General features: G+C 43.9%; 1 protein-coding gene across 4 annotated transcripts in view; it reads right to left on the bottom strand.

Annotated features, from left to right (window-relative positions):
• The window catches only part of DPP4 (dipeptidyl peptidase 4), a 275,080-nt gene that overhangs the window by 102,149 nt on the left and 156,135 nt on the right, over positions 1–16,796 (bottom strand). For all 4 annotated transcript variants that reach the window (XM_029605604.1, XM_029605606.1, XM_029605607.1 and 1 more), the window contains 4 exons: positions 14,106–14,200; positions 3,295–3,369; positions 2,281–2,333; positions 2,119–2,191 (listed from right to left, as the gene is read on the bottom strand). In XM_029605604.1, the coding sequence (XP_029461464.1) occupies positions 2,119–2,191; positions 2,281–2,333; positions 3,295–3,369; positions 14,106–14,200 (296 nt within the window). The remainder of the gene's footprint in view (positions 1–2,118; positions 2,192–2,280; positions 2,334–3,294; positions 3,370–14,105; positions 14,201–16,796) is intronic.

Consider the following 16,796-nt stretch of genomic DNA (forward strand, 5'->3'; position numbering starts at 1 on the left):
TATCTCGAGGACCCACTGGTCTGACATGATTTTGACCCATTCCTGCAAGAACTGAGATAGACGACCACCTAAGTTTGGAACGGAGGAATGTGCCAGTCGAATCTCATTGGGAGGCGGGCTTGGTCGTGGGGCGCTGTGGATTACCTTCTCGGAAGGCACGACAGCCTTGAAAGGACTGAGACCAGGACTGAGATCTGGAGGGAATTCCCCTAGAGAAGGCGCCCATTGCCCTGGGATTATATCTCCGCTGACCCCTGAATCGGGTGCGTGTAGGGAAGAAGGCTCTCGCCTGTTTCGAGCGATCCTCAGGTAGTTTGTGGACCTTGTTCTCACCCAAAGATTTAATAAGCTGCTCCAGGTCCTCGCCAAAAAGCAACTTACCTTTAAAGGGGAGCATGCCTAGCTGCGCCTTGGAAGATGAGTCAGCTGCCCAATTACGGCTGACTTGCTTTTGCTTGGACCTGGAACAAATTGTAAAGGGCATCCGCCCCATACGCTATAGCGCCTTCCAATCTTTCAGCCTGCTCTGCCTCTGCAGACGGGAGGTCCTGGGTGCTGAGCAATTGTTGAACTTACCTGAGGCTTGCCCGCTGCATGAGACTGCTGCAGATCGACGCCCAAACACCCAAGGCTAAGACTTCGAAGATGCGCTTGAGATAGAATTCTAGCTTGCGGTCTTGAACATCCCTCAGGGCCGTAGCCCCCACCACCGGGATGGTAGTGTGCTTAGTAACTGCAGACACAGAGGAAACCACCTTGGGAATTTTCAGCATGTCTAAGCACTGCTCCGGAAGAGGATAGAGCTTCTCCATAGCCCTCCTGACTTGAAGCCCTGAATTAGGAGCCTCCCACTCCTGGAGGAGCATCAGCCGATGGATTGGATGGAAAGGGAAGGTGCACACAAGAGACCTGAGTCCCACCAGGACTGGGTCCGTGCAAGCCGGCATCGCGGACGAAAACTCATCCACTGAGGGGCACTCTATCCCCAGCTCCTGAGTGATAAAGGGGATAAGTGGCTCCAGTTCCTCCCTTCTGAATAGGTGGAGAAGCCGGGGGTCTTCCCCTCCATGGGGGGAGGGGGAGTCTCAACAAAATCCTGATCTTGAGCCTGGTCCGGGACAATCAAGGGAGCAGGGGGATCCGGGGCAGGAGGGACCCTCGGAACCACCCACACCCGAATAGACCCCTGCGCATCAGGCCCTGCGGGAGTAGGTGGCGCAGCAATCCGAGGAATTTTAGGAAGAGGAGGACCGGGGGGGTGGGGGGGTCAGACTCCTCTTGTAAACTGGCCAGATAGGATTTGTGCATTAAAAGCACAAATTCTGAGGAAAAATGAGGTCTGGAACCTCCAGGGGGGGAGGGGGTCAGGACCTGCAACCAGAGACTGCACGGGGCTCAATTCTGGGGGAGAATCCAAAAAATCTGGGTCCTGTGAGTCCTGCTGCAGGAGAATGAACTCTGCACGCTCCCGTCTCTCCAGAAAGGCTGCCAGAAGAAGACATCCCTGCTGGCAGCACCGGGGAATAAACGTCCTGGAAGAGAAGGAGAGAGAGGGCTGTACGGGGGGGAGTGACCAGCACCACCAATATCACCCCACAGCCGAGGAACACCGGGGATAGGGAGCCTAGGCTATATTACACAAGGGGCAAAGCCCCCCTAGGCCCCCCCAAGAGCGAGGAGACAGAAACTGTTTCCTATACAGAGATCAACAGAGTCCAACTTTAACCTTTACACTTTTTTTTTGTAAATAAAACTTTAAAGATAATAAATACTTGCTTGATCCAACAAATTTACAGAAGAAAAGGAGCCCCAAGACAGGGACTAAACAAAAGAAACAGGGAACCGCAGGGTGAGCTGTCGCATCTGCGGGAGAGAGACAAATACTGAAGGGGTGCAGGGTAGGCTCTGTCCTGATATGGGTTACCCTTTCAGTTTTGGTCTGCCTCCATCTGCTGGACAGGAGGCTCAACCCATGGTCTGGACTGATCTGGGTACGTACAGGGAACAATATTTTACCCATAACATACATATTATAATATTCTTAATGTTAATCCAATAATGTAATATTATTTTAAAGTAATGTTTCTTATAGAATTACTATATAGTAATTTTACTAACCAGTTTATGACCAACAGGTGACCAGGTTATATACTGTATGTTATTGGGAACTGGATTTTCAGTCATCAGCTCACTAGAGAAAAAATGATAATTAAATCAACGTAATTGTAACTTTTCCTTTAAAAGAACTGTTGTGAGCCTATATACCTAAAAGCTACTTACCTTGTATTGATATTATAAATATAGTATGAAGCTGTGTAGGAATGTCTCCAGAGCTGTAAAAAATAAATTCAATTTTATTTTACAGTAGTTACAGTATATTCAAACTATGGGCTGGATTCATCATTCTTCGCAGAATGATGAATCCCGTGAAAAATGGGGCAGGGGGCGAAGGGGGGCTTGCCTGCGAAAGGGTGCAGCCGTTTGCACCGCAGTGCGGCCGGCTGCAGCCTTTCGCATGAATAGCACTGCCGGCAATAATGTTCTTCACATTATCATTGGCAGTGGTGCCGTGGCAGACTCCTCCCCCCCGCCCCAACTCCTCCCCTCCAGCTTATTTGCATCCTATCACATGCGAAAAGGTCCTTTTCGCATGTGATAGGGGTTTATCATCTGCGTTAGGGCCTTATCACATGTGATAAGGCCCTAACACATGCGATAAACGTTTAGAAAATAGCACCCTATGTTTGGATTAGCATATACTAGAAAATAACTTATGACCTAGATTTCTAGAGGAACCAAATGATCATATCAATATTTCTATTACAGTTCTATTTTAAGTTTTCTTCACCGTTTTAAGATTTTTTTTATTTACTAGCTTTTTCTTATACTGCTTTTCAGGCCAAAATAGACTGCCCAAAGCAGATCACAACAATTAAACAATATAAACAGCAAAATTCATCAATACAAAACAAATAAATATCCAAAACACAGATCAAAAATCAATCACAAATAAACTTAAAATAAAAAAAACCCTAACCTGCAAACTATGATTTTGATCTGTCAGACCCATTCTGTGTAATTTCTAAAATTGCTCTGAAGGATCTTTAAACTCTCATGATTGTCCATTGTGTTTCCTAAATCTACAAGAACATTTATTCAGCTTCCATCCTTCCTCCACTATCTGCCATCTTGAATGAAGAAATATGAATTTCTGGTGCCCTGTGCAGTAGTCACTGTAAGTATTAGTAATATTGGTTAGAATTTACATATGTTTTTAAAATAATATGTAATTACCTTTTCATAATTGTACTGCAGAAGAATAAATTGTTGGTCTGCTGATAATGAATAAAATGATGCATTAGATGTACCCTATCAATAAATAAAATAGAAAGATTATGCACATTAAAATAGAATAGAATATAGTACTTCAATTTCTGAGTTTACTTCTCTACCCCCCCCCCCCCACACACACACACACATACACCTGTCTATATTATTGCAATATTAGATGCTTCAGGTGAGCATCAAAGCACCTCTGTGCATGCATAATGAAGTGGGGCTGCCACGGTGAGCCTCAGGCAGTGGAGTGAAGAGCGGCAGGATGAGCACAGTGGGCACTCTGCTGGCAGTGCTAGCAGCAAAACATTTGAGACATGACCACGGAAAGGCTGGGCTTTCCCAGTCCCTGCAAGCATAATACAAAAGAGGCCCCGCAGCGATGGTGGTGTGCTGTACATCCTAACCCAACAAGTGGTAGGAAGACAGTCTGAGGTGGGGTGGGAGGGGAGAGGGAATGTAGAAGGATGAGACGGAAGGGAAGAGAGAGGTTGGGCGAGTGGGAAACATTGAGAGGAGAGGAGTAAGTAAGAAAAGTTCCAGAGTTGGAAGATGAGTGGAAGCAGAGCATGGGGGCCTCACAGTACGGAGAAGCGAGGGGAGAGAGATAGGAAGGGAAATGGTGAATGGCAGGGAGGGTGAGTGAGGCAGAGGGGTGAGTGTAAGTGGGGGTATGAAGTGGACAGAGTATTTGAGAGTGGAGAGTATATACACCACCCCCCTCACACACTCCTACATCACCCCACCCCCTAACTCACCAAACCACATCTCTTCCCTCTCCTTCCCTATTGCCAACTACACCCCTCCCCCACACCCTTCCTTTCCTATCCAAAATACTCCTGCACACACATCCCTCCTAAAACACACACACACACATCATTTCACCCCCCACAACACCAATACACATACCTCATCAATAGCACTAACTCCCCCACCAGACATATCCCTCACAACACTGCCAACTCCCCCATCTGTTGTTCATTTGTCATTTTTCTTTCTTTGCTTTATTCATCAGTTAAGGTCATTTCTTGAGGAGAATGATCCATACTTTAGTTCAAGCTTTATATATTCTCATTTAAATTATTGTAACATTTTATATCCTGGTTTACCAATTACTTCCACTAGTGATTTCAATTGCTACAGAATGCTGCAGCTTGGGTAATTTTTAATTGAGAAAATTATGATCACGTCTCATTTGTTTTAGAAGAACTTCATTGGCTTCCAATCATATAGCAAGTTCAAGGTGCTGTGCATGGTTTTTTAACTGATTCAGAGAGATCAACCACAGTACCTTTCAAATCTTCTTGTTCACTATCAACCTGTTAGGTCCTTGTGATCTTTTCAAAAAGACCTTTTGATTATATATTTTCATATAATTACACTGGATTGTATAATTCGGACTGCTGAGCTAGGCCCTACTAACAGGCCGATACAGTACAGTGCGCTCCAATGGAGCAAATGCATGTTGATGACCCTATTAGGTATGCGCGTGGGATACAGAAAGTAAAATGTGCAGCCAAGCCGCACATTTTACTTTCAGAAATTAGCGCCAACCCAAAGGTAGGCGCTAATTTCTTCCGGCACCGGGAAAGTGCACAGAAAAGCAGTAAAAACTGCTATTCTGTTCATCCTCCGACTTAATTTCATGGCAATATTAAGTCGGAGGTCCCGAAGAGTAAAAAAAGTTAAAAAAAAAAAAAAATTCGAATTCGGCCCACGGCTGTCGGGCCGAAAACCGGATGCTCAATTTTGCTGGCGTCCAATTTCCGAGCCCATGGCTGTCAGCGGGCTCGAGAACCGACGCCAGCAAAATTGAGCATCGGCTGTCAAATCCACTGACAGCTGCCGCTCCGGGCTAAAAGGAGGCGCTAGGGACGCGCTATTGTCCCTAGCGCCTCCTTTTGTCCGATTCTATCGCACCACCTCATTTGAATACTGTATCGCACGCACCGGCGAGTGGCCGGTGCGCGCGCCGGGAGATCGGGCGTTCTCCCGTTCTCCCACATTTTTACTGAATCGGCCTGTAAGAAAGTGCCAGCAAATGTCAAATACATGCTGTAAGGAAATAAGCAGCTACAGGATATGGGCCTAAGTCAATGAGAAGTGAAGGACATGGGGATGGCTCACATACCATAGCTGTGTGGTCTGTTTGGAAACCAACTACAAAGGAAAGTGCAGACATTGATAAGAGATGATCGATGTCTTCCTGCAAGCCGTGGGAAGATAGTAGAAAAGGAGAACAAACATTTGGTTATGAAAGAAAGAGACTGAATGTTTGGGTGTAGGTGGTCTAGAGAAAGGAAGCCAGGCCAGAATGACGTATTTAGAAATGATCAATACTTGGCAAAGGAAACCAGGAAAAAATGTATATAAGCTTTGTAAGATTGAACATAGGCAAGGATGAGCTTAAGGGCTTCTGATAATTTGCAGAGTCTGCGCTTAACCTTCCCAGACACTTCTAGTGTAACTGGCTATCATTTATTTACCATAATAAACATTTTACTAAATTTCTAAAATATCTCTGAGCTCGTGTCTGCTATATGGGGGCTAAAATCATACAGGATTCAACTAGGTGATCAATTTTTATTTTATGAAGCACTAATGTTATGGAATTCTTCTTTACCAATAGACATCCACACAGAAAATAGTTATGGTAAGTTTTGCAAGAGCATTAATGATTTTCTATAGTTACTGTCTTCTGTTGTTGCTTTTATCTTTTAGACATAGATTTTATGTTTGTATTTTCTATTGTGTTGTATTATTTATATTATACAGGGTGGCCCATGGAAAAGTAGCCTGCCTCCAATGCACTGGTATTGGAGGCAGGCTACTTTTCCATGGGCCACCCTGTATATTTATTATGGATTGTATGTATTATATTTGTTTCTATTGTCAACCGCTCTGTTTTTTGTATAGAAAAGTGGTATATCAAATTCTATTAAACTAAATTAAACTCCATACATACACATACAGGATTGAGGAGTAGGAAGAGACAGTGGATAGTGTTAGAAAGAGAGAGTACTCGCACACATATACACACACACTCACACTCCACATCACTTACACCCTCCCCCACACACACTCCACAAATATCACTAATCTCCCATCTATAAACATAGGATGGAGAAGAGGGGGAGAGAGAGTGGGAGAAAATGGAAAGTGTGAGGGGAGAAGTGGGACTAACTGGAGCGAGCACTCATATACCCCTTCCATTACTCATCTATGACTCCCCCACACAAACACAGGGGGAGGAGAGGGGAACAAATTGGAGAGTGGACAGGATGATGAGTGCCCCTTCCCACAACCCTGTGCCCCTGACATGCACAGCTCCATCTCACTCATACACACTCAACGTAACGAACCACTTCACTCTCATCAACTCCACAATGCGCACACACACACACACGATGATGATTTACTTTTACAGTGCAGGGAAAGATTAAAAATAGTTCTCTAAACTTTTCCACCTAGGCTATAAAAAATTCTCTAAATGTTTCAAGCTAGAAACGTGAACTGTCAGAAACATTGTTAAGAAATGGAAATTATTACAGTATCTTCTGTGGATGCAGCAAAATAGTTCAATTTTTGTTTCATCAGTTCAAAGCCCTGTTTCAAAAAAGTTTAATGCTCATCAAGATTTTGTTTTGCATACTTTAAATGATGAGGTCATAGAAATGGTTTGTTTCCTTCTGACAATTTCCCCATGCAGATCATTGTTGTATATACCACACTGTACTGTGGACAAATACTCCAGCATCAGTTAAATTTTTCAGCAGGTCATTTGCAGTGATCTGTGGGTTCTATTTTGCACACAGTGCTAATCAGATTTTTCTTGGTCTTCCAGGTCTTGCCTTGACCTCAACAGTTTAATTTCTTAACAATGTTTCTGACAGTTCAAATTTCTAACTTGAAACAGATTTTTTTTTTCAGCCTTCTCCTGCTTTGCAAGAATGGATTATCATCATTTTCAAATGCTCAGGCAGCTGCTTAGAGGAGCCTGAACAGAACAATCTCAATCTGGGAGTTTAGAAGGGTCAGGATATTTGTTCAACCACGGAATCTCCTGACTAATTAAATTCTTAAATAGTTAATATATATTTTTGGGCCTTAGAAACAACTTAAAAAAAAAAGTAATAATGAATCAACTGGAAGGGTGCCCACAGTTTTGAACATATCATATTCACTGTTTTACTATCTTCAATTTGTTAAAAGCAGCAAATAAATGATAATTTTATATTAAAAAGTTCAGAAAGATATATTACTTTGTGGACACATGTGCAAAGTGGCATTTCTCTTTAAGAAACGTTGTTTTCATTCATCAATCCCATCTCTTGTGTCTTGTTTACAAAGTGGGATGGTATTAGGGTTTCTTTTAGATGAATTTGCCTTTTTTAGCTAATTTTCAAAGGCATTGCATGCATAAAAGTAACATATATGCACGTGGCTAGCTTATACTTGCATACATGAAACATCAAAATTACAGGCATATTTACCTGTGCATAAAAAGGGGCAATCTACAGGCATTCCAGTTCTGGGCCAAGAGGCACATGTGCAAGTTGCTATTTTATAAGAGATTTACGCTAATATATTAGGTAACATATTCACACAATTTTATACCCTGCTAATTATCTAGCGCAAATGATATCAGATTTGTCTGTTGTCTGCTATTGTTCATGCGAGGTCTGGATGAACTGGGAGGAAATTCAGCGTTAAGTACTGGATGGATCTGAATGAATTGGAGATGGCCTGGGTGAACTGATGAAGATTTAAGCTATTTCAACTATGTGAGCATATTTAAAATATAGCTGCCTTCACATACAAATCAAGGTTTAACAGAACAAGTTGTATTTTTTTTTCACGGATAAAATATCTGCATGCATGTATAGAAAATAGGTAGAAAAATGTAAGCACTTTCAATGCATTACTGATATTCACATGTACTGAAACAGGTGCATACGTTGGGGACTAGACATATGTGTATTTTATAATCTATGTGGGTAAGATATGCTCACATTGCTAAATACTATAGTAGATCTGTTTGTGCCCATATATGCACATATATGGGGCCACATGGAGCTGTCTGAGCACAGTCATATATGAGTATATAGGGGCACGTGTGCTAATGTACATGTATTTGTATCATGCAGGCAAGTGCACATGCACAATGTAAAATGTGTAAATCTACCCAACAATGTGCTTGTGTACCTAAAAAATATGTAGCATGAATTTTCAACATCGCCGGATAAGTTTTGACTTATCCAGCTAAGTGCCAGCAAAGTCGCCACTTAGACAGATAAGTCTCAAAAAACACTACTTATCCAGCTAAATAGCACTGTTTAAGACTTAGCTGGATAAATAAAATAAAAACTCTACTTAGTGAGTTAAGTCAGATAGCCAGATAATTAGCATTTGAAGTCTTATCCGGCTATCTCACTTAGGGGCAGATTTTAAAAGCCCTACGCATGCCAAGCCTATTTTGCATAGGCCCGGCAATGTGTGCAAGCCCCATGACGCGCGTATGTCCCGGGGCTTGAAAAAAGGGGCGCCCTGTAGGCCTCTGTAGGGCCTCTAGGGTAGGGGCTTTAGGTAGGGCTGGGGGGGGGGGCGGGTTAGGTAGGGGAAGGGAGGGGAAGATGGGGGGGTACGGAAGGAAAGTTCCCTCTGAGGCTGCTCCGATTTCGGAGCAGCCTAAGGGAACAGGGAAAGCCATCGGGGCTCCCCTAGGGCTCGGCACGCGCAAGGTGCACAAGTGTGCACCCCTTGCGTGCGCAGACCCCGGATTTTATAACATGCGCGCCCTAACAAAAAACATTACTTATCCAGCACACACTAACAAAACATAGCAAAAAGTAACAAAAAACAACAAAAATAAACGATTTTTTGCTAGTAAGCCGAAAACCGATTTTTACGAAAATTCAGGGGGGAAGTGATCGTTTCTTTTTTTTTCCTGATATATAACGAATTTAGAAATATTGTACAATATTTCTATTCGTTATAAAAATGATTCACATCCCTAATAAGTACTTATGCACACATTTTTACTTTTGGATGCGAACCACCCATGTCCCACCCAGACTCTGCCCACTCCCTGCCACTCATACTTGGCTGCTTTTTAAAATCCGCATGGAGTGCACTGGCCCAAAACATATGTGTATCTCCTGGTTTTGGTGCGTGCAAGGCTTTTAAAATTGACCAGCATATGTGTAAATGTTGGCCCCGCCCAGGAACGCTCCTGGATGTCCCTTGTTTTACATGTGCTATGTTGCTCAGGTATGCAAATTTAGACACTCTTGTGAACCCCTTATAAAATACATGGTATTTGCGTATGGGCCATATATACGTATATGTGGCCCTTTTTGTACGAACATCTCTTTTAAAATTCACCTTTGAAAGATTAATTGAAACATATAAATTGAACAGGGGTGCCTGAACTTTTGCATACAATTGTATAAGGAGCCTGGAGAGCTTGCAGCTTAGGCCAGGGCTAGAGAGTGGCACATGACATCATTTAAGGGAGTTTTAAGCTGTTGCAAGGAGCATTTTTCCTTCCTGTTTATAAGTGCCCACTGAATGTATAGGGAGCACCACTGTGCTAAGAAAGGCAGTGTCACTATCCAAGAGGTAACCTCTGGAAGAAGAATAAAAGATTTCATTTCTGCAAGTTTGCACTTCGATGTTTTGAGCCCATTCGGCAACAGTCAGTCCATATGAGGTATAAACCGCGATCTGTTACATCTAAACAAGGAGTGATATCTTGCAATGGCTCATGCTTTATGGCTGGCTGCGGGATATACTGAATCCTTACTAACGTGGCATGGTTTCCTTCCTGTGCTTTGGATGCTGCCTTTGATCACATGCAATGGAAAAGAAATTGCATCCCCTGCGTTCCCCATGCAATATCAGTCATGTTGCTTCTCACTGTCATTCTTGGATACATTTTATGTTTTCTCTCTTCTGTGCATCCTGCCATTCCAGTATTTGTTTAGGCTTCTTAGTGTAACTGTTACCCCTTTGTATCCAAGTTTCTCCCTACTTTCTTCTCTTCTCCATTGATTAACCAGAGCATGCAGCAGCATCTCCAAAAAATCAGTGTCTTTCAGTCCAAGAATGCCACCAGTGGATGGATGCATGTGAGCATTTTCCAGAGTTTGCTGTGGATATCCACCGATGACCCCCTGCTGGAGGCGTAATTAAATGAGCTGCCTTCCTTCCCGCTTTGAACTTGTTGCTTTCTATGTTGCCTATAAGGAACGCTCACCATCAGTCCTTTTTACTATAATTCAGCCTTGTCTTGATAAGCTGCTGTTCTGCTTCGAAGAGCAGTGAGAGGAAAAGATTTGACCACGATGTTACGATTCTCCCTGTTGCTGCGCTACAGGAGGTATCTCACCTTCTCCTCCGGAGGCCACTCCGAAGCCAGGGCCTCTCCTGTGTACCATCCAGGATTTGCTCCAGGGCCTGGGAGGCCTAGCTGTTCTTGGGGCCTGCCTGTGGCTTGCTTGTGCTCGCTTGGACTTCCTGGTTCCGGCCACGCCCTTCTCCCTAGGGGCCGACCCGCGGCACTCTGCCTCAGTTATAGGGCCAGCAAGGGGCGGTCCAGGCAAACTCCTCCCAGGGAGTTGCCTGCATCCTGCAGTATAAAAGGACTTTCACTTCACTTCCTACTTGCCTTTGGATTGGCCTTGCACATTGCTGTGTCCTGTCTGCTGATCCAGGTCCTCCGTGGTCGTCCGTGCTTTGATGGCTCCCTGTCCTGTCCTGTCCTGTCCTGTCACTGAAGTTGCCTTGGTGTCTGTTCCTGATGTTGCATGATGTCTGTTCCTGATCCAGTTCCTGATCCAGTCCCAGATGTTCCTGCCTTGAGCTGCCAGGAGTGAAGCAAACCTGCCTTGAGCTGCCAGGAGTGCAGCATACCTGCCTTGACTGCCTGGAGTGCAGTAATCCTCCACTTCTTCTTCCCAGTGCTCTCCCGATCTCAGCGTAGTCTGCAACCAGCCTTCCTGGGCTGTGTAGGGCACGTATGGGACGGGGTGGTCCGCGACTCAGTCCCGCGGGTGGGCTGAGTAGGGCGCCCTGAGGGACAGTGCCCATGTCTTCCTTCCAGCCCTCGTCTCCGATGTCTCTTCACCAGCCCTTGTCTAAGATGACTTCAGTGTACTAAGGACTCTGTCTGCCCTCGTTCTCTGTCCGGCCTGCTGCCCTTTGCCGTTACCCAGCTGCAGGTTCGAAAGGGCTTGGAACAGTCGGAGGACCGTTCATCAACCAACATTGCGTTGCTGGTTGCCATGGGCGTGCAGGTCCGGCTGAGGGTCAGACTCCGCTCCTTAACCCCTGCTTCAGCACCTGCCTGGCTCACCATGCCTGCACTGGCTCACCTCCCACGGTGTGGCTTGGGGCTCCTCCCTAGGTCTCGCCGTGGCCCAAGGGCTCACACCACCTGCTCTAGAGGCGGCCGTGCTCCTCGTACCTACAATAGTACCCGAGGGCCTCCCAACCCTCGGCCCGTCAGCGGCGTGGTGGACGCGCCCGTAACACACCCTGAGTTAGGTTGGAAAAAATAAATATCATTTAATTTGAATAATATCAATATACTGTGAGTGTTAGGTATTGGGGGCAATTTTTAGACTTTGGGTCAGTCCATGAGTATTTTTTATCTGTGAACTCTGCATCAACTTTCCACTTGCATTTCGTAAGAACAATAATGCATGCAGATTAAAAAATACAATTAGCATACGCTATCTTCTAATCCTACCCAAAACACAAACATGCCCCTGAGAATATCTCCCCTTTATGAAGGTAAAAGCATGTGCATTGTGGGACCCAGAGGGGGCTTTTAGCCACATGTGTGAACGGTTATCGGTATAAAAAAGACATTAAATAAATAAATAAATAAATATAGAGAGAGGGCAGTTCTCAGGGAGTCAATTTATGTGGCTATATTGGTATTTATCCACATCAATGGCTTGGAAAATTCTCCTCAGATTGATGTGCGAGCAGGAATGATAGGTCCGAGTGCTGGAGCGTGAATACACATGTGCAGTCTACTTTCTGGCAGTACAGATGTAAGAGCATATGAATGCTTGGGGGGGGGGGAAGGAGGGGGAGAGGCTGAAAGAAGAGGCATATGTGGTTAGTAAGTGTGCTGTGATGCTTGCGAGGTAGGTAACTTTGCACCTTGTCAAAAGACAAGCGTTGTAATGTGCTGCTGTGATTACAGTACTCTCTCTTTAAAAATGAGAAAAGACTCAAAATGTGACAAACCCCCCCCCCCCCCCCCGCTCCAGCTCTTATGGATATCTTTTTCCAATGCCACTGGAATTTAATAAGATAAAGTAAAAGGCAAGAAGGTAGCACAAGCTAGCTTCCATTATTTTCCATGGGACAAAAAGAAAAGAGAAAATAATCAGTTATAAGGCCAAAAAGAAAGCTCCTGCTCTAAGCGGGAGTGACTGTGTTCATGACAGAAGTCTCAGGGAAGGGAAGTATCTGGGTTTGTAGCAGACTGGAGGCCAATACTAGAGAACATAGGCAGGGTCTGCCTTTGGTGTGCTCTGATTATATTTGTTAGGTCTTTCCAAATCATACTTTGAGTGTTTCAAAAAATGAAAGCACCAAATAACCTCCTTTATATTAGTGGATACTTGAGAAATGTCAATATTAGACTGCTCTTTGCTTTCAGGCCGATATAAAACAGTGCACCAAGCTGAGCGCACTGTTTAATATGTGGTTGGATGTGCATTTTGGACGCGCGTTCACAACCCCTTTATACCACAAGGAGTTTAGCGCGTCCAAAACACTCGTCCACACCCCCCTCCCCGAAACTAATAGCTCTCATCACATGCAAATGCAGGCTGATGAGGCTATTAGCTATTTGCCCCAAATACAAAAAAAACCCCAAATGTGCACCCAATCTGCACATTTACAAGCTCAGAAATTAACACCAGCCCAGAGCAGGTGTTAATTTCTGAGCGACCCAAAAACATCTACAGAAAAGCAGAAAATACTGCTTTTCCATACATCCTCCAATTTAATATCTTGGCAATATTAAGTCAGAGAAAGCAATAGGTTAAAAAAAATTAAAAAGATCAAAAAAAATTAAAAAGTGCTGGCAGTCAGGTTAGGAAAATGGAAGCTTAATTTTACGAGCGTCCATTTCCCTAACCTGTGGCTGTGCACAAGTTAAGAAAACGGATGTTCATAAAATTAAGCCTCCATTTTCCTAACCTACTGACGTCCAACTCTTCTGGGTGTCCGCTGCCAAGGAGGCATTATGGACGTGCAATTGTCCCTAGTGCCTATTTTTTAGCTCGGCCCCTCATTTAAATATTGCATCGTGCCCCCAGGAGAGGTGGCTGGGCACGTTGAAACCACAAGTGCACAAAATGGACGCACATTTTTAGTGCATCTGTATTGTAATGGCCTGTTGGCAAATAGCCACATCTCTGGGTGTGAACTGCTCCAAAGTCATCACCATAGCCTGACTGACCATGGTACAGCATTGGCTTATTTATAGGTGAACAGAATGTTTGTGTGCGTTTGCCAATATATTGCTTCCAATATATTGCCACATATTACATATCCAAAATATCCATTAAGGATTGTTGTTGAGATTCAAACTATTTCATTTCCTGAAGTAAATTAGATTCATATGACACACTCCATGCTAGAGTATATGTAATGCGCGCACACACACACACATTTCTACATAGACAAACACATGCATTCGCACATTATTACATATATATGTAATGTATAGAAATTTAACATACTACAGTTGTATTTGTCAAAATAGTTCTTGTTTCATTAGATTCAGCATTGACTCGAAAAACACTGCCATCTTTCGTTGAATAGACGTATTCATTTTCTATAAAAAAGAAAACAAACAGATAACTTTTTTTTTCCTTTTAACATTCTTGCTTATATGTGCAATTTTCAAAATGTGTGTGGAAATGTAAAGCATAAAGCTACATTTTACCCACAAACATCACACCAATTTTCAAAGGCAAAAACTCTCTTTAGAAATCGAGTTGGTGGCGGGAGCCGGCAGGCGGGTGGGCGCGAAGTTGGATCCAGGCGGTGGTGGGAGCCGGCGGGCGGGTGGGCGCGCGTTGGATCCAGGTGGTGGCGGGAGCCGGCGGGCGGGTGGGCGCCTGTTCATACAGGCGGCGGCGGCGGGAGCCGGCGGGCGGGTGGGCGCGCGTGCGTTCGATCCAGGCCGCGGCCGGAGCGGGCGGGTGGGTGTGCATTCATCCAGGCAGAGGGAGCCGGTGGCGAAAGCGGCCTCTGGCAGCCCCCGCCGGCAGTGAATGAATGCATGCCTGTTTACGCCTGTGCGATTTCGGCGCTCAAGGCGTGACGTCATGACGCTTGATGTCACGGCATGTGACTGCCTTGAGCGCCGAGCGCCGAAAGTGACAGGAAAGTGACAGGTATTTATACATATATATAAACAACTTACGCTGCAATGTTAATATGGAGGTCGTCCATGGTTTTTTACACTTTACTCCCTTTGGTTTTACCCCCATTTTTTACACTTTATTCCCGTTTTAATTTTCGAACACCACACTAACACCAAGTAGAGGGTAGGCGGTAAACTAACAGGTTAAGGACGCGGCAAAATAGCGGGTTACAAAGGAGATAATCTGAGCGCGCGTCACAGTATCGGAGGGGAATAGCTAATTCCTTCATTAAACAGCTAATTCGTTCATTTACATATCATATACATGCTGGGTGCGGAAAGGGTTATGCGTCTGTTTTAAGAAGCGCTAAGGACGCGTGAAACTGGAGACTGTATCGCAGGATCGCCTTACGCGTCCGAATTGTGCGCTCACAGCGGGTTACAGACGGGAAATCTTCAACCGCACGTTACAGTATCGATCTGATTGTTGGATCATCCTATTATATATCTATTTCATCCTATTATATATCTATTTCAAATTACTTTTTTAAAATTTCTTTCTATGTCAAATTAAGTGCCTGATTTACTAAGGCTTTTCTCTTAGGCCAGGATCCATCAAACTATCACATGCAATAGGAAGAGGGGCATGTTTTATGGTAATAGCTGATTTATCGCAAAGTGTGGATTCATAGCACTTTGCATAGGTATTACCATCAACCTAGCTTGATGTTACCCAAGGTTGAGAGAACATTTTACAATTCTCATCTTTGGGTGAGTTTCCTCATTCCAAAGGACATCAAATCTTCACAAGAGAGTGTACTGTTCTGTTTGTACATCTCACTCTGAATGTCAAAGTGGCCCCTAACCCCTACTAATACCTAAACCTCACTCGAATAACTAGGTGCGCCTCCTATAGAGGTATAAATACTAGGGACAGCCAAAAAAAACCAAAACGGTCAGAACCATGGGAAACAAAATTTCCCGCGGTTCTACGAAAACTAAACCGGAAATGATTGCCAGTACGATACACATCTCTAATAAATACCTAACTACTATGAGAGCCTTATAGCTAAATTCTCTCTCTCTCTCTCTCACAGCTAAATTCTCTATGTGTGAAAACATCGCAAAGTGCAATAAAGCCATGTCGCACAGCTTAACGCAAATGAAAACGGTGTAGTTATTGCCTACGTTTAAACTGTGCGATATGGCTTTGCAATTTGCGAAGCCAGCCCACTTGGCCAGAAATTCCATCCCTTTTCTAAATTAGCATCGCATCGCATCATGCGTTATGGTGCTTTTCGTATTTGTTAAGGCATTTTTCACATGCGAAAAGCCCATAATGCGGCTTGGAAAATAACCCCCTAAGACAGCACAGAAATATTATTAGAGAAAATAATTGCTTGTAACCACCATGCCTTGCCCTATTTGCATTGTGATTTGGCTATTGTTATTCACCATTCTGACTGGGTGAATGGTTTATAAAACTTGGAAATAAAATAAACTATTCATATGTGTCAAGCATTGCGGTACAGTACTCTCTCCAGCAGCATGCACAAGGTCATGAGAATTTGCATTATCAGACTTCCTATCCCAAAGACTGGGTTTCATACTTTGGGAGATGCAAGGGAACCTTAAAATTTTATGACCTAAATTAGATCAAAGAGCGAGGAAGCTGCCACTGGACTCTGCATGACCACACTTGGCCTTGATTTGTGATGTGTTAGTTCGGTCTCTGTAAAAGAGAGCAAACAGTGAAGACCAAATTCTCCTTTTAGGAAGCAGGCAGTGGTAAACTAAGATAAAGTAAGGGTTCCCAGGAACTCGAGAATGGAGGAAAGAATCTACTGGGAATCTGCAATTGAGAAGACAGTTTGAGACTATACAAAAACTTTACAGATTTTATCTTTGATCTTTAGTATTGTTTTTATACTGACCTTTTTTCAAAATTAAGGCATATTTATTTGAGCAGGCTTTTAATGATTTGTTATAATTGCTTGATGTTTTGTATCTTACTTGGTGAATAACCGGCTGCTCATTAGTATTTTAAAGAATCTATTTAATT

The sequence above is a fragment of the Rhinatrema bivittatum genome, chromosome 6 (genome assembly GCF_901001135.1).
Source record: "Rhinatrema bivittatum chromosome 6, aRhiBiv1.1, whole genome shotgun sequence".
Classification (NCBI taxonomy): Eukaryota; Metazoa; Chordata; class Amphibia; order Gymnophiona; family Rhinatrematidae; genus Rhinatrema; species Rhinatrema bivittatum.